The sequence below is a fragment of the Cryptotermes secundus genome, unplaced genomic scaffold, assembly GCF_002891405.2.
Source record: "Cryptotermes secundus unplaced genomic scaffold, Csec_1.0 scaffold307, whole genome shotgun sequence".
NCBI classification, from domain to species: Eukaryota; Metazoa; Arthropoda; class Insecta; order Blattodea; family Kalotermitidae; genus Cryptotermes; species Cryptotermes secundus.
In genome coordinates this window covers 2,297,745-2,323,745 of record NW_019738353.1, presented here as the reverse complement: position 1 = coordinate 2,323,745, position 26,001 = coordinate 2,297,745, and the positions used below count along the sequence as shown (strand labels likewise).

Below are 26,001 nucleotides of genomic sequence, written 5' to 3'. Positions count from 1 at the left end.
TCTTAATACAAACGCTGAAGCCCTTTTCAAAGTTGTCAGTGACTTCATAACTACAAATACACTTCAGTGGGAAAAATGTGTAGGTATCAGCACAGATAGTGCTCAGGCAATGTCGGGAATGCATAAAGGTTTGGTCGCACATATCCAGAAATTCGCACCTCTTGTTAAGTGGACACATTGTTGCATACACCACAAAGTACTAGCTGCATGCCATATGCCCTCCAAAATGAAAACCGTTCTAGACGAGGCAGTAAAAACTGTCAAATTTTATTAAAGCCCGTCCTCTTTTAACAACTGGTTATTTTCTGCACTTTGTGATGAAATGGGAAGTGATCACGAACACATATTGTTGCATTCAGAAATTGGATGGCTGTCCCAGGGTAAGGTTTAAAGGCGGTTGTTTGAGCTTCGTGACGAAGTAAGGTTGTTCCTCATAAACTCCAAATTTCAATTAACACACTTTTAAATGATTTCGCATGGCTCTTCTTTCTTGCCTACTTGGCGGACATTTTTAACATCTTGAATACTGTTAACTTGAGCCTTCAAGGTACATCTATCACAGTGTTTTCTGTGCAGGACAAGATAGAGGCAACAATCAAGAAGTTAAATTTGTGGTGCAACCATATCGAGAAAGGAAAATACGATTCCTTTCACATGCTGAGTGATTTCATTGATTTCAGTGAACAACCCCTTTCTAGTGATGTTGCTGAAAGTATGATTGAACATATGAGGTCATTGGCGTCCCAACTACGTCTGTATTTTCCGCTTTGTCCTGAAAATAAGGATTGGACGAAAACCCCCTTTCTAGACTCTGAATTTGAACTTCCTTCTGCCAAGGGGGAGCAACTTATTGAACTGTCCTGTGATTCAGTGTTCAAAATGCTGTTTCCTTTGTTACCGTTATTGGAGTTTTGGTTCCAAGCTAAGTCTGTTTACCCTGAAATTTCCAAAAGGGCTGTAAGACATATGTCGCCATTTTCCACTACATATCTGTGTGAGACAACATTTTCTCATCTTATACACATGAAAAACATATATAGGAACAGACTTAACGTGGAGCCAGATCTACGTCTGAAATTATCCAGTTTTGATCCTGACATGCGAAAGTTGATGACGTCTGAAAAACAGCACCAGCCATCACATTAGGTGAGTGTTTAATTCATAATATTAGGCCTAATTGATATGTTTGTAATCTTCCAAATAAGCTCCATTTATAACAGTATTTTATTGTTATAAATGACGCATTTAAAGTTGTAAAATTGTAAGTTACTGCTTCACTTTTATGATACGTAAAATATAAAAAATTCCCATTTTGGGTTTTATGGGGCCCACGGTGAATTAACATTTGGTAAAGGGGGTCCGCAGCATCAATAAAGTTGGGAAACACTGCTGTACACTATGGAGTTTGTGTTCCGGAGGTTATTTTTGCGTAGAATGTCTGCACTTACCTGCAGGCTGTCAGTGCCCTCAACTTTTCCTGAGGGTTTCCCAGCCCAATGAAAAGCCACATTTATTTGCTTTCCTGATTTATGTCAATGTGATATTCGACCACATCAGCAGACAGCTGTACTTTATATAAGTTTACAAAGTTCAGCGATAAGATGACAGAAACTATTACAGTGCAGGTAATTTCTTCAATTGTTAAAGCAATTTGAAGCACTAATTCAAAATTATCAGTGGAGTTTTAAACTCACATGGGAAACAGTTGATGCGACAGCACCTCTACCAAAATCATCAGACTACTATAGAACAAATGCCAAGAACTTAAAAAAATGTAATATTATTACCTAGATTCTAATACGGTTTCGTCATTCTGAACAGTTACCAGAAGATTCGATATGGTTGTAACTGACGGAGAATAACGGTTGTGCTGAATATATGCTGCTTAGAAATTAATCAATCTGATTGAAATTATATGGAAATTTTACTGAGATCTCAATTCACCTTCAATAAACTGGGATGAAAATTGTCCGGACAGATATTCACACCCTTGTGTATCCTGTGTATGCCATGGAAATGCATACACAACATGGGCTCAGCATGTCTACAGGAGTGCCATATGCATACACAGCAGAGAGCTTTCCTTGCAGTCTTCCTGTGCACATTAAACAATATAACGAGCACCATAACACAGTGCCTCTTGGTTCCCATTCGAAAAAACATTCTGCTTTTTTGCTGTTTTCATAACAGCCTGCCACAGTCGCTACTTTGAGTCAGGTTATTTCAATCCACAAACATCTTGTTTCTTGAAGACAAATTTTAATATTATCCTCCCATCTATGGCTATGTCTCGAAATAGCCGCCTTCCCTTTATCTCTCAAGTGCATGCTAACAACAGTATATAATAATAGTTTAATTAAATGTAATTCAATTCAATTCTTTGTTTAGTTTTGTACTTACTCAACCGTCCAAAGGCCAGTTATAAAGTAAGCACAAGCAAAAAAGGGAACAAATTAGACACACACACACACACAAAGATAAAATAAGGCAGCATGTACCATTTAAACAATACTCATCCAATAATTGCAGTCATGACAAACATGAAGCAATGAAAACAAATAATATTTTAATAATTGCACATTAAGAATACAAGTATAAAGTATGATTAAAAAGCAGTTAGAATTCCAAATAGGTCAATAACAACAATAATAACTACAAGAAATTTGGCACTGAATCAGCAGAAAACTGGCACTCACACGTCCTGTAGTCTACATTTGAACTACTATGAATCCAAGGTAAAAATTGGTAAATCTGTCTCTGTACTTAACTAACTCAGCACCACGCCATGAAGGTGTATGGAGAGTGCATGTATAGGTCAACATTTTCTCGACCTCGGCACTAGCTGGAGGTGAGTGGTCAGCTTCATGCCTCAGTCGCTTTATCCGCGGAGAAATAGCCCCCGATATTTTAACACAGTGTTCTGCAACCGGTGTGCCGTCACAAGGTGAAAGGTGTGACGCGAACTTTTACCTATTGTAAGAAATTAATTGTCGAATTTTATTCGTTTTATTTTATCCCAGTTACCGTGTTTCATATGCTTGTATTTTATTCTCAGCCACTGCACTGATTAAATAAGGCGATGCTTGTCTATTCTTTATTACATGCTGTGATTTTTTATGTGCAGTAATGTTGTATTCTAAGAAATTAAACGTAAATTATTTACTCACAGTTGTTGTTATATCATAGTTTTCATTATTGATTATTTTTATTTTTCTCGCATCTACGCAGCTTCTTTGACATGCTTGCCGCATGTTCTGTGTACGTGCTTTTCCCTAAAACTGCAGGGATTAGCATGGGTTTTCCTGGCTTTTATAACGGTGTTTTGGTATTTGCCCCTGTCTGTTAGAAGTTAGAGCTTCTTCAGCTTTATGACTTTCTTCCTGTAACGATGCACCCACCGATTGTTGGACTTAATTTAAAATAAAAAAAAAAGAAAAGAAAAAGTCGGTATAGTGTCACTTCTTCTGTTTGAAGAGTAGAGATCCCTCGTTTTACAATTGTTTCAGTTCTATTACAGCTGTGCTCTGAAGTAGTTCGCAAATTTTGGTTGCTAGTTAGAGAATTACAGATGGGTTGTCTGAGATGTCCCCGACTCTATGGCCACATGCTGACGGCAATAAAGTGGTGATGGACACAATTAAAGAACATTTAGAAATGCTGCAGCAGAAATTCAATAAGTATTTTGGAGAGTGTACAAGATTTCGACTGGGTTCGTGATCCATTTGTTGTGAATTCAGAACATCTTCCAATTAATATACAAGAGGAACTCGCAGATTTAAAAGCAGACAGAACATTGAAATTTAAACTTCTTGAAGTGCCTTTGGATAAGTCTTGGTTGGCAATAAGGAATGGATACCCGGCCATCTCCGAGATGGCAGTTAATGTGTTATTGCCATTTTCAACTACATATTTGTGTGAAGTGGGCTTCTCGACGTTAACTGAAATTAAGACATCAAAGAGGGAGCCGCTCAAATCCATCAATGAAGAAATGACACTTGCGTTGTCAACGATTCCACCACGGATCAGCCGCCTTTTTGCAGCTACGCAGGCGCAAGTATACATTGAAGGTATGAGTAGAATTACTGTATTTACTTTAATAGTAATAGAAGTGTATTTTCTACACTACAGTGAATTAAAGTTCATTAATTGTTAATAAATGCACGAGTCGATTTCTGTTTAATGATAATAAAATAACAATATAATAATATTATAGTAATAAGTTGATCATGTTACGTGGAGAGTGCATGTATAGGTCAACATTTTCTTGACCTCGGCACTAGCTGGAGGTGAGTGGTCAGCTTCACGCCCCAGCCGCTTTATCCGCGGAAAAATAGTCCCCGATACTTTAACAGTCCGTTTTGCGTAGTAGCACAACGTTGGACGACCACTCTNGTGAAATCACTGATTTCACATGTAGACGTGCCCTTCCCCCTTTCCTTCACTGCTCTCACATAGCTGTGTATATTTCCAACACCAGTCTGCTTGTACCGGTTCTCACGGTCTCTTCGCCTGCGGATATCTTATAGTTTTCCTTCTACCCTGAAGATGGAGGCGATATGTTCCTCCGAAACGTTGGTTAACACCACATATACATGGTGCCAAATCCCAGAAGACTGCTTTTTTCACTTTTAACTGTTCTCTTCTCTTCACGCCCTCGATGAAGTAGCCCCGGTTGTAGTGGTGAACACCACGTGACCTTAGAACCACGTCAAGGTGCTGAGGATGGCTTAAGAGCAGGAAAAGGGAAGGATGTTCAGGGTGTGAGCATGAGATTCTCTTCAGAGCTTAACGGGCCTTGCTCCAAAGAGAGAGGGTTTGTTGAAGTCCCTGGATCACACTTTACAGATGAAATGACTTGATTTATTTGACAGCCCTACATGAATATACAAATCAGTCACTTTAGGTCACAGATACAACTGTTCTGATACACAACTGTACACAACACCCAATTGTTACATGTACGCACATATTCTGAATACTACTATATTGCTACTGCTACTGTCTGTGCACCATCTGAAATCAGTCCTTTAAATACTCTTGGGTGACATAATATTTGAGAGCCTTCTGCATCAAGATTTTTCTTGATGCTTCCACACTGTTTTACAGATTGAGAATGTTTTGGAAATTTATGTTGTCTGATATACTAACGAATAAGTGCCATAGCGGAACCTGTCTGGGACTGACTGATCCCTTGTGCTGCAGAGTTTCTTACTCTGTTGTGTTTTTTTTTTTTGGAACTGGTTGAGTATCACTTCACTCAAATTCTTTGGAACAGATATGAGTGTAGTTCAGAAGAAGAAAACAAAACAACGGAGTAAGAACCTCTGCAGCACAATAGATGTGGCTGCAAAATTATTTATTGCTATTCGTGTGAACTGGTGGTTCCAAGGGTGAAGAGGGTTTGATGGCCGGAGGGGCGGACGCAAAGGATGGTATAGTAGAATTCTATTGTATTGATCATGCTGTCGGTGCTGGTGGCCATTTCTCATTTAGTTAGGACACATATGCGTAGAGATGGCAGCAGTAATTCCACGAGACGTCACCGCGGCCATGTTGCCCACCATTATCAAAGAGTTTCCGTGGGTGGTTGCTTAGTTGCTTAGGTTGCAGATGTTCCCGTTCCTGTACGTAGTGTGTATGTAGTGGTCGGAAGAAAAGTAGGTTTCTTTTTGTTAATTTCTTTGTGTTTGTTGTAGCACATCTGAAAGAACGTGGAATAAGGTTGTTCTGCCAGTTTATTGTTCCGTTTAAAGGAGATGTTCTGAATTTTTGTGCTTGTGCTAGTCAGAATGGGACAAGGAATTAAAAATCAGAATTGTTGGCTAATGTTGTCATTATACACGCTTGTTGAAATTCATGTGGTCAGAAAATACTGGCAATGTTGTAAACGTATTCCAATACGTTTATAATATTACATAGTAAATTACCGATTGTTTTATATTTGATTTAGTACATATTTTTGTGTATGTGGGGCGGGGGGTCGCTATATTATGTAAATATTGTTATGTTCTGCAAAGAAAAGCGTATGAAAAAGTTGAAAATGTGTCAAGGCAATCGCAGTGGATGGTATTTCAGTTTTGTTGTGGACAGGAACCAGTTTTCTAGGATAGTAGTCATGTTATGTATTCAAGTGCTAAACTAGAAAATCCATTGATATAGTAGTGGCTTGTGTCTCCAGAGCTTATGGAAGTTAGCGAGTACCTTTATAGCTGAGAAAAATTTTAGAAGCGATATGCTATTTCTGTTCTTTCTCCCCCTACATACATACATACACATTCTTGCTCCACCAAAAAGCCTCCTCCTGAACAGCTCTTGTAACTGATATGGCATATTCAGACAGTAACCAGAAAATCACTTGAAACCGCTAACTCACCTACTTTACAAATTCATTTATAAAACAAGTAAAGTAAGATTTTATTCAGTGTAAATGAAAAATGCAATGGAAAATGTACAACCTAACCGAACACAAAAATGGCATTTTAGATAGTTATATGCAGACAAAAGTACAACTTTATTGGGCTTGGGATTCTGTTCAGGAGTGGCTATGCTTCTGTGTTATAACACTGTGTAATAAAGTGAAGACCCCTAATGTTTGGGAGAATTCTGGTTCTGCTAGACTTACCCTTGGATCTTGAAGTGGAGATGATATGTTCCTTCGAGACCTCGGTAGACTTTCACCACCAAACTACAACATGTTATAACCCAGAAGACAGAATCATCCTTTGAAATAAAACTGACCTTAGACCCTAACTGAGCACTAATTCTTGTGTGCCAGGGATCAAATATGAACTAAAATGCATGTAATCAAGAATACATAATGTAATAATAACTGTTCTCATTTTGTATGAAGAATCAGTGTGCCTTTCAGTTCATTATTTGAACTTAATTCTTGTGAAATAGAATCTAATTGATCTTTGGTTCACCTGTTTTGACAACATGCCCAAGACCATATGTCAATTAAGATAATTGTGATTTTAGTACACACTTGATGAAAGTTATACAATTTTCCTTTTCTTGTTTTTTGTTTGTTTATTTTGGTCTAGCGGTCAGTGTTCCTGGCTACAGATCCAGAGGTCCGGGTTCGATTCCTGATGCTACCAGACGCTCTGGTCTAGAAAACCGAAATTAACAGCCGTGGGGATTCGTTGCACTGACCACGTGACACCCTTCATCTGCAAAAGTTGACACTAAACTTTGCTAACAAGTGGTGGTTGCTTGGTTGGTATGGTTCGCTTGTGGACTGAAATCACGGAGTTTTTTTTTGTTGTAACTAGCCCAAGAATTTCCTAGTTTATTTCTTCCACTAACTGACCCCTCATTTTGAGGAGCTAATGGTTACTCTGGTAGTTAAGGAATTGCCTGCCATTTTATAGAACCTGGGGGTATGTTACCATGTTCACAGGAGCCCCTTACACTGCTCAGATGCATTCATTAAGCTATCTCATATCCCATGTTTCCTAAACATTATTGCTTTGGAATAAGAATTTATAATGTAACATAGAATTCATGTCAGGAAATTTCCATGTAGATTTGTGATTGTTTTAAAATAATCTTGATGTTATGGTTAGAGTTGTCACCAACAGTGGAAATGAACTTCCCAAGCATCTGCCTTGTGGATTCCAGAATGTAAATTTTGGTAAATAAATGCAAATAAACATTGATGAAAATGAACACCAAGGAAATGGTGATGCTAATGGCTAGCATAAGTAGAACAACAGGCTATTTAACTACTAACGCTATGTAACATTAATAATATTATACCGTCTATGCATAGTTTACAGGTGCTTCAGGTCTTAAGATCAAAATTGTGTATTTCCAAAGTCTTACGTGCACTCATGTCCATCTTTTTCTTGATTTGGTGATAATAATAATTCAAATCAATTCTTTATTATTTATGTGCCAAGTCAACAACCGCAAGGCCAATTACAGACTTAGCACAGTGTAGATGAAAGTAATTACGTGTAACATTATACAAACATTAGACAAACACATTATAAGTCAAAAATAAATTACAGGAAAGTTCTTGGGAAAACACAGTAATGAAGAAAAGTAAACAAACAAGCAAATAAATGATAATAACAATAATAATAATTTCATTATCATAAAGCTAAGTGTTATTTAGAAGTGAAAAGAAACATAAATATTTAATTAATTAATTAATAATACTAATAATAATAATAATAATAACAACAATAACAACAGTTGTTTTCAAAATGTGGCACAGCTCAGATATTTGGGAATGACGATAACAAATCAAAACCTCATTCAGGAGGAAATTAAGAGGAGATTCAACTTGNTCAACGTTGCACTCAGATATATTAGTTTTCAGGCAATTACAGTGGAAACGTAACTCACATACACAACAGCGAATGCACTTCTGCTTGCCGTAAAACGGTTTATCACAAAGGAGACACACGTCCTTACTCGCCATAACTACAGAAGTAGTAGGCCCGTCTACACTAAACACTCTTAACTCGCCTAGCACTCAAGCGGAGCAGGAGCAACCACACAGCACATAATAATAATAATAATATTTGAAGAAGAATAGAGATTGTAGTTTTGGAATTTTTCTGTATACACTGTAGTTAACAGAGAAAGAAGTTAATAGTATTGTTAATCACCATATTTGCTGTGCATTTGTCACCTTCTCACAGTTGTAGATGGAAATCCAAAAATATTCTGGCATTATAGCACCATTGCTAGGCAACAACTGCGAAGCTAATGAGACAATGAGCTTTGTCAGGCAACAGCTTCATAAATAAGCAAGAGCATTGGAGCCATTCTTAGGCAACGACCGAGAAACAAACGAGATAACGGCCTTTTCCAGGCAACAGCTTTGTAAATAAGCAGGAGTACTGAATCCTTTGCTAGGCAACGACCGCGAAACAAGCAGTGAGACAACGGCCTGTTCCAGACAACAGCTTTGTAAATACACAAGAGTCCTGAAGCCGTTGCTAGGCGCTGGCCTGCGTGCAACAGTGGAAGTGGTTTCTTCTGTGGGTCTGCTCTTGAGGCCGTATCGCTCGACCAGTCAAGTTGAGTGCAGTGCTACAAAACAAGGTTCTCCACACTATTGGAAATTTTCCAAGGTGCACACCAGACCACAATTTGTGCACAGCCTTATGTGTATGATTGTATGCCATTGTACTATGCCATGAGAATGAACATGTTCATGGTATAGGAGAAGGCAAAGCCAGACATAGAAAATATAAGAGGTACATGGTTCATGATACATGATACTCTGACCTCCCCGTAAAACATTATATATATACATATGCAGTCCCTGACACATAGATCTATTGATGCATATGTGAGGATTATTGAAAGAGAAATCCAAGTCATTTACCTTTATCGGTGTCCGTTGACTGTAGGTATCAACTTGTCAAAACTGTGATGGGATACAACTGTATTTAAATAATCATTGAGAATTCAGCGATACCCAGTGCGGTATGTTGGAGCTCCCCTGGGGATCATGAGGAACAGTTTGAGAAGTCATGGAAGGTTGAGTAGGCATTTAATCTGTGTTTTGAAATATGTTCTTGTATACCACGTTAATTCTATATCACAGAATAAAGTATGGATTTGTTTATTTATGATTTATTTAATACCACTTTCAGTTGCATACATTATATTGTAGTTTTTGATTTAGTTAATAACTCTTTCACTTGCACATATTAAAAAGCATTAATGGTATGATGAATAGTGGATTGGAAGGAATGTGTGAAGATGCATTTATTATCAAATTTGAGGTGTTATCTTGGTATTTGGTGGGAGGGACTGGGGAAAAGTGCAGAAAACCCCACTAATGTTACCCAGTCTGTATAGGCCAAGATTGGAACACACAGCCAAATAAAATCAGGAGTGGTGCCGCAAGACTGTGACATTCAGTTCAACTTCGTTACATTATTATGAAGCATTTCAGAATGTCCAGGACAACAAATGTTGATACCAGGTAAATGGATCAGTTTTAAAACAAAATATTCGCATTGTTTTCAGACTTGGTGTGTGTCAGACAGAAGTGATGGATGTAGCAATCGATGAAGTGGCACAATTTGTTCGTTACAAAATAAGTAAATGGAAGATGGATGCTGGTAAGTCATGTGACTAGAATGTCTGAGTTGTAACTGTACCTCATAATGTAATGAGCTTAGAATAACAAACAGAGGAACCTCTGAAGTTGAATATTGTTTTTCAGAAGATGATGATGACAGTAATAACAGTGTGCTAAGTTCGATAAACAGCGAAAGCCCACCAATAAGGAAAATATTTCTGGGAAATTTAAGTAATAGGGTAAGTAACACTGTAATTCATTACCTTTTTTGAGTTTAAATTGCAACATTAATGTATTTTGTAAAGATAATTTATGAAACTGTCATTTGGACACCTGAGAAGGAACTGGTGATTGATAAAAAGATGTTCAATGGGCTAAACATAAGTATGTGAGTATTTATTTTCTGGAATTAATGGCTTGACAATATACATTTCAATCTGTCTACCTTTGTTGGATCTCTGAATATTTAGCTCATCAAAGTAATTTTTATATACAGAATATTGCAGGAATCTGGAAGATTACATTTCTGATCCTAGTATGAAACCCATTTGTAAATTATCATATTTTATACAAGAAAAAAATGAGGATTGAGCCTTCAGTACTCATTGTGAGGCTCAGAGTTGGTGTCATCATTACCTATCTGGTCTTTCAGCATCCCTCCTCTCTTTAGATTGATAACAATTTTGTATGTAATGTTGCATCTTGTGTGTTTTCACAAGCAAACAGAATTTTATTTTAGAACCTTCTCTTCCTCTTAATTTACTGCGTGTTGCTGTTGGAGTTATGTACATATTGCCATTACATGAAGAAATTTATGTTTCTGGTTTTGTGTACACAGAATGAGTATCATTTGATTTATTTTCCAGGAATAATTAAAAAAAATGTTCTGTTTTTAGACATCTTATCATGATCTACGGCATCTTTTCTCTCCTTACGGAACAGTTGTTGACGCACATGTCTCAAGAGGCAGATTTACGCATGCAAAAAAGAGGTTTGGCTTTGTGACGTTTAAGCACCCTGAAGATGCGGCAAGGTAAATAGAAAGCATTTACAACTCTGCCCATTATTGAAGTTCAGAGGTGTTGACAAAATTATTCTTCTGTTTATATAAGTGTAATTTTGGTTATTTTTTCATATGAGAGTGACCAGATTGAGACTTTGTCATTATCTGTCTTCTTTTTTTGATTCAGTAGTGTCTGGTTTGAAATCAAAAGTGCAAGATATAATTATACATGAACTTGTTATATATTGGAAACCTAAATTATTTTTCAGTACTTAAAAATCTCACCTAATGTAAAGTCCATTCCATAAATCCTATTTTACTGATTGGACATGACCTTTAGTGAAAACTAGAAAGGTTGGAATGCTTCTGTAGTGAATTATTATATTAATTTCAAATGAAAATTCATATAGAACCAGAATAGTGTAGTTCTTAAAGTAATTAGGCTAGGGGCTTAATGCATGAAGAGTCTGGGTTCAATTCCTGGCAGTGGCAAAAGAGAATATGTGCATTCATGCCTTTGCTGCATGGTCAGAAGCATTTTTTACCATCACCTATGTATATTACTGAACGTACCGCGATTTTGAAAAACTTGGTCTGAAGATTTTACAGATTAACATGTTTTAGCACCCGTGAATGTGAAACAGTAGGTTTTGGAATTCTCTCTGTCTATATGTATATGAGCACCTGACTAATGCCTGAATGGTGGAACAAATTTAGTCATATTTGGTATTTAAGAGTTTATCCATCATAGGTGAACATGAAGATTGTATCTCAAAAAACAGGGGCTTTCACATGTACCCCAAAGCACAGAATTGTGTTTTCGAACAGTTCTGATTACATTTCAGTAATCTATGGAGACCTCTCCTGTAAATAAAAATGCATGGGTGCTTTCTGCAGGGAAATAATGGCACATCCTCTAGGAGTGTAGACGTATGTGTCAGAGATTAAATACACTTTAACTAAGAAAAGGTGATAATAATTGGTTGACTTGACATGATAAATATGGAGTGCAGTTGGCATATATTGTTAGCACCTTAGCATTATTGTCCAGGCCAGTTTTAATCCTGTGTTGTGTCGTGAAATGACCTTGAGGGGTGTATTCTTGTGAGGTCATTTTATTACTCATCGCCATAACTACAGTTTAATGTAACTATAAGGCAAAATGTTCAACAAGTCATTTCACAGTCGCTCCTTTCGTGTTAACAACTCTCGCTAGACTGTAGAACTGCTCTGCTCTCCACCCTGGCTAACCACTGGCTTCTGTCAACACACTGCCACGCTCGGGGTCCTCAGCTGGCTTCTTATACTCTTGCCTGTTGCCCCCAGCAGCAGCGCCCGCTGCTAAGTCACAGTGTGGAAGTGTTTACTGGCCTCTTGCCTAGCAGCAGCATCCGCTGTTACGTCACAGTGGGAAAGTGCTGCCTAATCCAGCTCCTCTGCTGTTGTGTCACCACGGGGAAGTGTTTACTGCCAACGTGTGCATTATTACGTCGCACTGTGTCCATGATTCCGAACATGTTGTGTTACAGTTACATGTTTGGCTACAGAACTATAGTAATGTATAATACAAGACATGGAAATCAGTTTTTTGACATTATATATATTCTGAGGTTTCCATAGTGGTAATTGTTCAGTCTGTGGCTTCTGGTTATAATACTTTCCTGCCTGCATCCCAGTTAGGGTCACAGTGAATGGGGTGAGGATGCCTGGAGAGGGTTCTACGTCTTCTCCCACTGAGTGATGGTGTTCCATGCAATCTGCCTGTGTAACCTAACTCCATCTTAGTGATCTTAATTTATCATTTGCTCATAGCTGTATGAAGTGAAACAGTAATAATTGATGTGACATTTGAGGTCCTTATGGTAGTGACTGAGAAGAGAGATGTGATGCGTAAGTTTGTTTATTGATACTAATATTTTCAGAGAAACCTCCGGAAGACTAGTTTATCCATAATCTATTTCTTGACAAACATGTGACCGTTGAAAATGCGTTGTTGATATCAGGGTAGTAACTTATGGCTAGAAATGATTATAATCCTATAATGGTTTGGATAGTTAAAATTATTCCTAAAATTAATATACAGTTTTGTGATGTTCTGATTTTGGATGGTGTCACTAAATCCTAGAGTGTATTGTTTGTTATTGCTGCCTTGAAAAGTAGACTGTCAAGAGCAAGTATCCTTTACATTATATTCCTTATGTCTCTTAGTTTGCTGTGGTCCTTGGTCCATCCTCTCTCTCCCTGTATTTCTACCACTTATATGTGTTTATGCATGGCTTATTGTACCACAAAGATGGAGGCAGCTGCTTCCTCTGAAACTTTGGATAATCTACCGGACTACACACTATCTGAGACACTAATCTTCAGGTAGATTCTAAAGGATTTTGAGTAATTCTGAGTTATGTTTAGAAATAATTGATGTTCTAGGATTTGAGGTGGTGGTTATGAAGATTTCTCTCTACTTGGATGTGACACTGTGTAGTCCATTAAAAGTCATCTTATGTTTCGGAGGAACATTTTGCCACCATCTTCAGCTCTGCTTGCCCATTTCTCACTGTTTTGTTGCTTGGCTTATTCTTGAACTCTGAAGGAGGAGGCAACATGCTCCTCTGAAACATTGGTTTACTTCCAGTGGCCTACCTGATGTTATATGCCAGAAGACAGAACTCTTCATAATTGACATTTGTCGTTTTCCAGTGTGCTGGAGTTGAAACCAGGAGAACTGAGGCTTCATTTAAGGAATTTATGTGTGGCGCCAGCTTACAGTTGGCACCAGCCAGTTGAACTCCCAGATGGAACTGTGCTGTGGAGATCAGATTCCCGTGGTGGTTCGAAGGGTCACCAACATCGTCCTGTCCTGCAGTTGTCTCCATCCAAGGCACAGTCCCATAACAAAGAGTCAACTTATTCAGAGAGTGAATATGCAGCAGGTGATGACAGGGAGATCGGAGTAGTTGGTGGTCACAGCTTTGCTTCCCAGACGTCCAGCTCTATTAGAAGGAAACAGAAGCAGGAAGAAGAGACTGAGAATGATGAAGAAAGAGGAGTGGAGGAGGGAGAATGCAAAATTGATATTCTCAACAATGATTGCCTCATGCACATATTCTCCTTCCTTACCAAAAGAGTGAGGATCAAGATCGAAAGAGGTACGCTTTTCCAGGTATTCTCATTGTATATGGCTTTTATTCAGGTAATTTCTGTGACCTTCTGGCCTTTGCATTTGAGACTAGTTTGTTTAACTTCCAGACCAGTTTCTTTCTGGGTGTTCAAATTTTAAATGAGATCCGCTACATGAGAAGGTACATGACTCTTACTGTGTTCCAGTACATTAGGATGAGTAGGTGGTTAACTTTGTTGGTGATTATCTTAATTAAAATATAAACTTATTTAACTTGTCAAGTGTGTTCAGTGTCACAGTTTGCTGATGGAACAAAGCATTCTTGGGATGTGTGATGTCATAAGTCATTGAGGTTTTCTACTTGAAAAACAGTGTGTAAGCAATGGTGGGTAGGGCATATCACTCTTGAGGGTTATTGCAGGTAAATGTTTTCTGTAAGGATGGTAACATATATCATTGATGATTCTTTGTTGATATCTTCATGGTTTAGGCCTGTTATGATTAATTTGAGCTTCATGAAATATTCATTGATCCTGCCACCTTAATGTTGGGTAGCCACGCTTCATCAGGCCCATCTGTAAGGTTGGATTTGTTTAGGGATGTTTCCTATTTGCAGTTATCAAACATGAAATCTCCACTGAGAGCTATAATCTAGAATTCCATCATCCGATTAAAATTTCCCACATCTGTTAATTTTTGTAGTCCTAATTAGAGCCATTCCTGTATATCATGCTGCACTGCATTAAAATTCGTTCTCAGAACTTTTTGTTAATGCCCAGTCCATGTTTCTGATATGTGAGGACTGGTACCAACATAGCATTATCAAATTTGTTGTATCCTTGTCTCCTTTTTCAACTTCTGGTTGTGTTTACACATTTGATCTTGCCAGAAAGTATTGCATTATAATAAGGCAAACCTCACTGCCTCTTCAAGAGACACTTCGTCCGCCACAGATCCCGCATGTTTTGACCTTGGCTCGAATCCAGGCCACTGTGGTGCGAAGCCGGGGAGTAACCACCTGACCTATGGCATGACCTTTCAGGCACCCTGAGAAAGCTTCATTCTGTGTCCACCCGAGTGTCGCATCAGAGGTGAAGACCTCAACTCAGAGACTGAGGATGTAATATGTTGGCTGGTCAGGACATTGCACACCTCATGGCTAGAGCAATGGGATGACAGTTAGCAAGAGAAAACTAAGAGTCTGACTGTGTTTTGCGTTTATGCTGTCTGTATGCAACTTTGGTTACTGTCGACTCTTTTTTTTTTCTTTATTGACACTACATATTTCAGCTGAACTGGCCATCTTCAGGTGTACAGGTTGTTGTGATGAAGGTCTCTGCTCTTCACTGTACTGCTGTTTTGTTTCTTTTATGTAATTGCCTCATATTACTTCTGGTTATGTTGGTTAACCAGCTGTTTTATTTCGGTGTCCTTGAACAGCATGTGTTTGCCTTATGGTTTTGTTGGTTTGTTGGCTGTGGCTGGCTTTCTTGAATGTTCTTGCTTGGGCAGGAGCTGTTGTGTGCCAGTCAGCCATCATAGTCGTTCATTGTAGGTGGTTCTGGAGTAACTTCCACTCTTTTTTTTCTTTATTGACACTACATATTTCAGCTGAACCGGCCATCTTCAGGTGTACAGGTTGTTGTGATGAAGGTCTCTGCTCTTCACTGTACTGCTGTTTTGTTTCTTTTATGTAATTGCCTCATATTACTTCTGGTTATGTTGGTTAACCAGCTGTTTTATTTCGGTGTCCTTGAACAGCATGTGTTTGCCTTATGGTTTTGTTGGTTTGTTGGCTGTGGCTGGCTTTCTTGAATGTTCTTGCTTGGGCAGGAGCTGTTGTGTGGCAGTCAGCCATCATAGTCGTTCATTGTAGGTGGTTCTGGAGTAACTTCCACATGAATCTCATGTGAAATCTCCAGGAATTAAACTGGAGTCTCCATAATGTGAAATCTGCTCTGGCATCAGACATTTTTGGGTATTGAATGCAGAAATTTTCATACAGAAAGTGCAGAAAATTTAAACTTGCTCCAGTTTCACATTTTGCAGTCCCTGCTGTGATAAACATTGTGACTGTCTTTGAAGAGAAAAATCTTCTGAAGTGTCAGTCCTTAGAAAGAGCTTGTACTAGAAATAAAAAACAAACAAACAAACAAACTTGGGTTTGGCCACAGGAGGGAATAAAACTTATACTGACAAATTGATTCTTTCGAGAACTGTTCTGTAACCTTTGTATCTTTAGGCCATTTTATTTTACTAAACATTGTAATATTTAGTTGCTTTTTTAGTTTGAATGTCTACAGGCACGTTAATAAATTAGTGCATAAGATATGACTAGCTGGATTTATTTACATGAAACAAGAGTTAGTTTTTATGTATGAAGTACAGTAGTGGGACAGAACTAGTTGTAGTAACAGTTCCTTGCCTTAACTAATGAATGAATGAATGTATAAGGGGTGGGCCTTCTCAGTCCTTACACCGCGACCTACAGTGGTGTATTGTGCTTCCCCTTTTGATTATTCCCTCAGCAATCCTGCACTTCATTTGAAGCGCAGAATTTTGTACGTGGGGGCGTTGAAATAGTCACTTGGTTCCATAAAGTATTGACCCAAGTGATGTAATCTTAAATAAGCCAAGGCCTCACATTCACACAGGATATGTATGGCTGTTTCATTTTCTTCTTGACACCTCTCACAAGTGGGATTATCACTTAGTCCCAGTTTGAAGAGGTGTCCTTTAAGGTGACAGTGTCCTGTAAGTAGTCCCACCACCCATCGTAGCTGGTTCCTGTTTAACTTCAACAGTTCCTTCACTCTTTCAGCAGAGGGTCCTTGTATGAGTCCCTTTGCTTGCCTGAGGCCAGTCAAGGATCCCCAGTATTTCTTTTGCTTCATATTTGTCCAGTACCTGATTGCCTTTCTGGCAACTCCTATAGAGATGCCACAGGCTGGTTCAGGTCCTATGAACAGATGTTCAGCTCCAGTCTTAGCTAATTGGTCTGCTGTTTCATTTCCAGCAATACTTTCATGCCCCAGCACCCATATCAGTTGTACCCTGTTATGTTGGCCAGTTCCATGAGGGTTTGATGGCAATCCTAGAAGAATTTTGAGTTGATCTGATGTTTGTCAAGCACTTTAAGTGCAGCTTGGCTGCCGGATAGAATGTAGATGTTCCTATTTCTATAGTTCCTATCTAAATTCTCCATAATACATGCCTTAATGGCATGTGTAGATCTGAGTTCTATGGAAGCTAATAATTGCTCAGGTGCTGAATGAACTCCAGAGATTTCATAGAAATGGAAGTGTCAACTTTATGTTTCACAAGAGCTCACTGCTGTTCCCTGTCCTAAGTAAGATGATTCCAAACGCACACCTTGCCATCTTCGTTTCTTAAGATCCATTTTAATATTGTGGCATATTTGCTCAAAGCAAGAATTGCGGAGGCAGAGAAACGGCTGTTGCTAGGTAATGGCCTGTTCACATACAGCAGAGGAATGCGCTACGTATGCTCTGACATCACACAACAGTAGAAAAGGTGTTTGCAAGTGGCATTCTCTTTGTGTCTGTGCCATGCATGTTGCTATGCAACTTTGCAGTAAACACATCTCTGCAACAGTGAATCAGCACACAACAATAGAGGAAGCAGTGCTTTCTGTGTGTCTGCCCCGAGGCTATATAAGGAGGATCACACAGCTAGAATGAGATTGAGTTGAGTTCAGGAGTTGGCAGTTGCAGCAGAGAATTGATGGAGTCAGCAGTTGAAGGTGGTTGAGAATTGTGGTAAGAAAGGGATTAGGCTGTGCAAAGAAGACTTTATGTGTGATTTGAAGTTACAGTGAGACTGTTATGAATTCATTGCCAGGAAAAGACTAGTGGAGATTATAATATACCAAGAACCCTAGTGCATGTGTAACAGTGAATTGTAAAGTGTGTAGATCAGCGATAGTGCTCTATTGCCTCTAGTCCAAATTGGTGTATACAAGTTCTGAGTAAACACAGTCATACAATCCAAAACCTGTCTGATAGGTCATGCACACCACTCTATACATGACAGTACTTTTCTCCAAAATTTATGCCAAGGCCTTCCTCTCTTTCCTTAGGTTCTTAACAACATTTTTTGTGCACTTCTCTTTTCTCTTATGCTCTGTACCTCATCCTCCAAATACATGTAAAACTCAGTTTCCATTATTTATTGTTTTGTATTTAACAGTCTTGTTGTTAAATTGTTTGTCTGCAGTTTGCAAACGCTGGCAGATGGTGTGCTTAGATATGTGGGTGTGCCAGAAACATTTGGACTTCAGCTTAGTCTTTCCTTTGACATCTGCGACAGTCCTGAACATGCCAATACTTAGATCATTTTTGAAACGATGTGGAAGAAATCTACAGAGTCTGGATGTGTCTCACAAACCTCATAATTTAAACACTTCTGTTCTTCAAACTGTCGGTGAGTTTTAAATTTCTCATCATTAATGTGTTTTCAGATTGAAATAATACTGAAATATGATTGTTAAAATTTGGAGTTCTGTTCCAAAAGTACATATAATAATTTGTTTTTAACCATTTGCAGTTGTGGGCTGGTTTTAATGAAACAGATTGTGAGCTACAGAACATGTTTCTCACTTAGTATTACTCAGTTTCTGGAAATTGGACACAATTTATTGGTTGAGATCGGCTTCTTCCAATAGACGTGAGTAGGTTCCTCCCCTTGTTTACATCTGAGGATGGAAACAGGTCCAATTTTCAAAATGTTTGTTCTGTCAGAAGGTTTGGATGATGGAGAAATTCCAGATACTCAGTAATCACAAGTGTACCTTCGTCAGAACCGTTTAGAAGTATCATTACATCAGCTAACTTCTAAGACCTTCATAAATGAAAGTCAGAATGAAAAAGAGAGATAACAGTATTTGTTTGTAAAAAATGTTGTGCTCTTTTATACATGCAATTTAGAAGACATCAAAACTTTTATTATTCTGAGAGTTTTCTTTTTGCATTAGGTGTGTATTGAGGGTAATATGGAATATACAAAATATTAGGTTATTAATGCTGTGATATGAAGAGCTTGGGGACTGTTTTTACATCATTATGATATTAACCACATTTCTGGTGTCTGTTGAGACCAAAAACACATTCACTTAGAACGTGACATTGTGGGACAGAGACCTAAAATAAGCGGGTATGAGACAACAACATAACATGGCCTACTTGATTAAAATGCAATAACTAAGGCTCAGATATACGAGTTTAATCTTTTATAAGAAATATTTGTGACACGGATATTTTAAATCTTTTTGTTATTTATATATGAATTTAAAGTGTCCCTTTAATATGGTAGGAACCAGGATAGCTCAGTCAGTATAGCTACTGGCTATGGGTTGGACAACCGAGTCCTGGTAGGGCCAAGAATTTTCTGTTCCCCATGTCGTCCAGACCCTCTCTGGGGTCCACCCAACCTCCTATCCAGTGGACTCTTTCACTGGGTGTAAATTGGCTGGGGCATGAAGCTGACCACTCACCTCCACCTAATACTGAGGTCAAGAATATGTGGACCTATACATCCATCCCTCCATATGTCTTTATGGCATAGTGCTAAATTAGTTAGGCACAAGGACAACTTTACGTTTTTTACCTTTAACCACTATCCTACGGGCATTTAAATTCCTGTAAGGGCAGCGGTACGGAATTAATTTAAATACCCGCGATTATAAAGCCATAAACACTGTAATCATCTACTAAATTTGCTCCTATTTCTGCAATTTCTGTGATGAACGAAATAAACGCTGTTTTTTTCTCAAAAGAATATAGAATCAGATATTGTAATTTACAGATTGTATAAAACATGTTAAAATTTTTGCACTGACTCCAAAGAAGAAATTTCCTAATTTTTTGTTTCCCTACAAGAATTCATACATTCTAGATACGTTTCAATGCAAGCTGGTGTATGACGACACTCGGCAACACCGCTCATGTGATGTCTAGCAAGTTTATCTCAGTATATATTACGTACCTCGTTCGGAATGTGGATGTGGACGAGTGAAAAAAACTCAGTGTCTTATTTCGCTCTCAGCTACTGTATAACGTTCCTACTGTTCTTATGTAGATCAAGGCTAGCTTTGTTTATGAAATTGCGTTTGTAGTTTCAACAGAGCGATAATACAGCTTCGTTCCTGGAATTATTCAGTCGGAGTTTGATCGTACATGGCGTAGTGTCGTGTGGAATATTTCAGCTATCAACGACTCGGTACAGATTGCTGTACCAACAATTCTGAGAGTGATGTTGAATGTAGCGAATCAGAAAGTTATTTCGAAGGAGACCCCGACTTCGTCGGCAACCTGGGGACCACCACACCAGCGTGGCACGAGGAGTGTGAATAATTATTCAGGTGGAGCTGTGGGCAAACTGTGGCAAACAGTTATAGCATCTGTTGTCGAACCTGGAAATGGACAAATAAGCTATTTTTCCATCTCCTTGATCTGAACAGTTACATCCTGTTGTCACACAGAGAATTTCGTCTCGCTCTTGTGCGGAACATGCTGGAAGGGGTCCACCTCGCCATCAACGGCCAGGGGTCGAACCCCTGCCGTTTTATGGGAGATATCTCGATTATAGAAGGCCAAACCACATCACTGGCCGACTTCCTCTACTTCGCAATTGAGGTGTCGTGTGTGCTTTTCGTGTGGGAAACGAAAGACCGTCCGGACAAAGTGCGTGAAGTGCGAAATCGGACTCTGCATTTCCGGATTTTTTTTAGAATTCCACACGAAGGCAACATTCCAGCAGATGACGCAGGTGGGAAGACAGACCCTCCATGCAGATGGTGGCCAAAAATTACATAAGTAGAACATCATTTTCTACGTTAAAATTTAATTTTATATAACGTTCGCACGCGCGGACTGTGCGACCAGGAGTCGAACCCCTGCCGTTTAATCGGAGATATCTCGATTATAGAAGGCCAAACCACATCACTTGCCGACTTCCTCTACTTTGCAATTGAGGTGTCGTGTGTGCTTTTCGCGTGGGAAACGAAAGATGGTCCGGACAAAGTGCGTGAAGTGCGAAATCGGACTCGGCACTTCCGGATTTTTTTTAGAATTCCACACGAAGACAACATTCCAGCAGATGACGCAGGTGGGAAGACAGACACTCCATGCAGATGGTGGCCAAAAATTATGTAACTTGGACATTATTTTCTACCTTAAAAATGTATTTTAAAATAACGTCCGCACGCGCGGACTGTGCGACACCATATGGCGTCATTCGTACCGCTGCCTTTATTTTTGCGACGACATATGTTGTCTTTAGTCGTTTAAAGGTTAATATGGTACACCCCCTGAAAATGGTCTTGTATGACCCAAACATTTTTCAGATTGATAACATAGAAGTGTATAGAAGGAAATAAACAAGATATTCTGAGATGGTAATTTACATCTTGTTTTAAAATGTTCTGCCAGAAAAATGAACTGTATTAGAGTATGATATTGCTGCAATCGCTGAAACTGTATGTTAACCGAGAGAAAACTTAAAATCAAGGTACACAAAATAAATGGGGATTCCACTGTAAATCTGGGGCACAGGATTATTTTTCTGACTTGACCTTTCGCTGTTTCAAACAGTGCTGGATAGCAGAAGGTTAAGTTAGATCCTTAATTGCTTTCTTCATGTGTTGCATTTACAATTTGTGATCTTAAATTGTGAAATGTTCTGTTGCCAGTGCTACTTCAGTCTGAATTCAGATATACTCACAGTTCACAAATATGTTTTGTTTGTAATTTATTTTGGTGTTTTGCTGTGTTTATATCATGATGAAACTATATAACAATTTGTGGTTTCAGCTGCTATGTGTAAGAACCTTCGTTACCTTAACCTGGCTGGTTTGCCAGTAACTCCAGCTGGCCTTAGAAGTCTGTCAACCATTGGTCACGAGTTGATAGTGCTGAACCTGGATGGATGTTCAGGAGTTTTTGATAAAGAACTTCAGAATGTGTTCATACATAGTCCACACTTGGAATCTGTTACATTGTCTAATAACTGTGCACTAAGAGGAAAATGTCTGTATGGCCTGGCTCATGCACCCCTTAAGGAATTAGTATTGGACAAATGTAACAATCTCCGATCTCGGAATCTAGTGAGAGGACTTCGTTTACTGAAGGGCCTTAATAGGCTTAGCCTGAACTATTGTATGAATTTGACGAGCAGTGATGTGGCAGGTGTCATTCGTGCGCTTCCAAAACTGCATTCATTGTCAGTAGCAGGATATTTTCCCTTATTCACCAGTGCTACTCTCATATCACTGGATGAGCTGCCTGACCTTATGAGCCTCAATCTTCAACTTAATCCTGCTGTTGATGACCATATCTTGGATGTCATCACAAGAAGTTGCCACAGGATTGAAGAACTCAACATAGCAGGTGCGAGAAGCTTATCATTTCATGTTTTATTTGTAGCATGTCATAATCCTACTGAACAAACGTTTTAAATTGCCCCCCCCTCTTCTTTTGCAATTCTGACAGTTGACAGATTCATCAGAATTTGTTAGTATAATGGTAGCACTCTAGACTCATGTTCAGGTGTGCAGGATTTGAATCTTGGTTAGACACCGGCTATCCCAGCTAACATTTTCATGGTTGTCTTTAATCCATCTCTGTTAAGCCATAACAGCTTCCTTCTAACTCTTTTGCAGTTCATGTATCATCATACCATTCGACATTATACAGTTTTCCTACAGACAGTGTTGTAAAATAACCCCCAAAAAGGGGTGGGGGTGGGATTGGAAATATGATGTATTGCTGTGAAAATATTGTTCAGTTTTAAATTATGTCTTTCTGGAGTGACCATTTAAAGTGAATGTAAAATCAGGCAAATGAAAATTTGTGTAGCTCTTTTACACTAAACTAATACTTTATTACACTAAAATATAATCCAGTTCAGATCGTTCACATGTCCAATAATGGAAGCTGCTGCTTACTCTCACTTTCTCCTGAATCTCTCTACACCTCGTCCGTGCTACTGAGGGCAGCAAGCATGTTATCATTGGTCTGAGACTTCATGAGGTACTTTCTCAAATTGTCAGTGGCCTTCAGTGTTGCTGGAGGTCCACTTTTTCCATTATCATCTGCCTACTCCCCTCATCTTCTCTCCTCCTTCAACACATCTGATGTAAGCTCTTCATCCATCGTTTGTTTTAACATTTGCACCTCTCAGATGAAATCATCATCACAGAATATGTATTCATAAAATGATATGCTTACTGTCAGCCGACCCCAGTTATTTTTGGCTATGTGAAGTTAATTGAATCCGCATTTCACTGTTGTTGTACATGTGACAGTGCCATGGCTCTGGAGGGAAACATTGTGCATGCAGAACATTTACAGTTGTGTTCCATTACAAAACAACTAATGAGCAATCATAGAAATACAGTGGTAGTCAGAAAGTTTCTGGAATTCCCTTGCAGATGGAGAATTAGAGATAAGATAGTGCACACATTGTTATGGTGGGGACCTCAGCATGTCTGCTCGCAGGTGCAACGGGTCTGGACAGGTTTTGCCATGCAGTATCATTACTGTTCCGTTTGAGTTAGTTGTAAGTGTTGGTCATTCAGCGCAGTGCCAGAGTTCAAACAGTGTGCGAGCATCAAGTCATGTGCAAATTGGGAAAATCTGCTTTAGAGGTGCAATCGGCCCTGCAGCAAGTTCACAGTGATACTGCACTAAAGAAATCTGCAGTTTATGACCAGTTTTCCCGGTTTAAGAAACGATGGGAAATGTGGGAGGATGGCCAGCACAGCATGAGGCCTTCAGCATCCAGAACCAAAGAAATAATTATGAAAGTGTGACAACTGATTCAGTGTGATCGAAGAATGACCATCATGGAGTTGGAGCAAGAAGTTGGTATTTCTCACAGAGCCATTCATGTGATTCTGTCTGACGATTTGAAGATGAGATGTGTCAATGCAAAGTTTGTTCCGAGGCAGCTTATCGCAGATCAGATGGGATGTCACATGATGGTCACTGGAGATCTCTTTGAGAAAAGTAGGTAGGACCCGATGTTTCTCAAAGAGATCATCACTGGTGATGAGTCATTGATGTTTGCCTATGACCTGGTGACAAAGATGCAGTCAGAGTGGCGCACAGCATCGTCTTCCTGACCAAAGAAATAAAACTTTGTCAGATCCAAGTAAAAAATGATTCTCATTACATTCCTTTACATTGATGGTTCGGTGCGGCATGAGTTCATACTGGCTGGACAGAGTGTTACTGGTCATTTCTACGTGCAGGTTTTTCGGAGGTTAGGTGATGCAGTTTCGTAGGAAGCGGCGCAGCAGGTGGCAGGAACAGTGGTTTCTGTATCAGGGCAACACACTGAGCCACACATCACTTGTTGTGCAGCAGTTCCTTGCCAAGAAAAACATTCCTGTCATCACCTAACCACTGTACTTTCCAGGTCTTGCTCCAAGTGACTTTCGGCTGTTCCCTACTCTGAAAATGGGCCTCAAGGGTACACATTTCGCAACCATGGAGGACATCAAATTGAATGTGATAGTTGAACTCCAGAAGATTCCAAAAGAAGCCTTCTGCCAGTGCTTCCAACAATGGAAGGATCAATGGAGCAAGTGTGTGTGTGTGCTTGCATGTGTTTGTTTGTTTATTTATTTATTTGTGTGTGGGGGGGGGGTCCCCTACTTTGAAGGTGATTAGGTAAGCATTGCTGTATGTCCTACCATTATAGTGCAATACCACCATTCTGGGAACTTTCTGACTGCCCCTCGTAGTTTTTCTTACAAGCAGCTTGTGGTAATAATGTTTGAATAACCTGATTATTCTCTGGTCAAAGGGTCAGAAAAGGCTGGTGCCATATGGGGGGAAAACACAACTTTCACATTATTTAGGTAACTTGTGTCTTGGATATGAGCAGCACACAGCCTAATCTTCAGTTTTTGAAACACATTTTGGCATCTAATGTCATTATATGGTCAGGAAAGATGGACTGCATAACATCTGCATTTCTGTTGGGTACATACTTTGTGAGCAACTTTCAGATTTGTTTAAAGCAGCAGAGGTTTTCACCCTTCACAGTAAGTAGTGGTGGGAATTTGTCAGTCTCATCAACAATATAAATGTTCTTAGGTTCATAACCCTCAGTAATTTTTGGTAGTTGTTCCTTTCTTTATTCCCCCAGTGTTGAAGATTCTACACATATGCACTTTCCCGATACAATTTTGTGTAAAACACCATGTTGCTGCTTGAAACAGTCCCAGCCATGAGATTTAAAATCTTCACTGCCCAACGTATATTTACTGCACAAATACACAGCTGACATAGGAAATGTAATAGTAAATGTTTCTTTCCTTTTATTAAGGGTAATATTAAACATAGGGAAACAGCAATAAATAGTCGTTTCCACTTTATTTAATATAACAATATGCACTTAATTCCCTGTTGCGTGTATATAAAGCTTCTCTTGTCAGCTTCCAGGAGTAGTCAGTGAGCAAAATTAGATTCCATTTCTGTTAGCATTTCTGCATTGTAAGGATGTCATGATGAACCCTTTAACAGTGCTTGTAGGTGGTGTTTTCAAAGTTGGAAAGAAATCTTAGGTGAGAATGAAGTGTATTTTCAGTCACATATTGCACCCCATCAGCTTGCAGGCTTGAGGCACTCAACTGTTTGTAAGTGGGTGCTTTGCATCTGCCCAGAAGGTTATCAATAGCCAACTTGAATGTTTCCTTCCCACACAAAAAAAGTAATGAAGAGAACTAATACAAACAATTGGATAACACCTGGCATAAGGATTTCCTGTAATCATAAAAGGCATCTCTATTTACTCAGCAGAGAT

The 26,001-nt window shown here is 39.0% G+C and overlaps 1 protein-coding gene across 1 annotated transcript in view; it reads left to right on the top strand.

The window, feature by feature from the left end:
- Nucleotides 1–5,698: 5,698 nt before the first annotated feature.
- The window catches only part of LOC111870763 (F-box/LRR-repeat protein fbxl-1), a 41,664-nt gene continuing 21,361 nt past the window's right edge, over nt 5,699–26,001 (top strand). Inside the window, exons 1-7 of the mRNA XM_023863284.2 lie at nt 5,699–5,721; nt 9,997–10,091; nt 10,196–10,290; nt 10,948–11,084; nt 13,752–14,200; nt 18,409–18,615; nt 22,002–22,577. Coding sequence (XP_023719052.1) covers nt 10,022–10,091; nt 10,196–10,290; nt 10,948–11,084; nt 13,752–14,200; nt 18,409–18,615; nt 22,002–22,577 — 1,534 coding nt within the window. The 5' untranslated portion in view covers nt 5,699–5,721; nt 9,997–10,021. The remainder of the gene's footprint in view (nt 5,722–9,996; nt 10,092–10,195; nt 10,291–10,947; nt 11,085–13,751; nt 14,201–18,408; nt 18,616–22,001; nt 22,578–26,001) is intronic.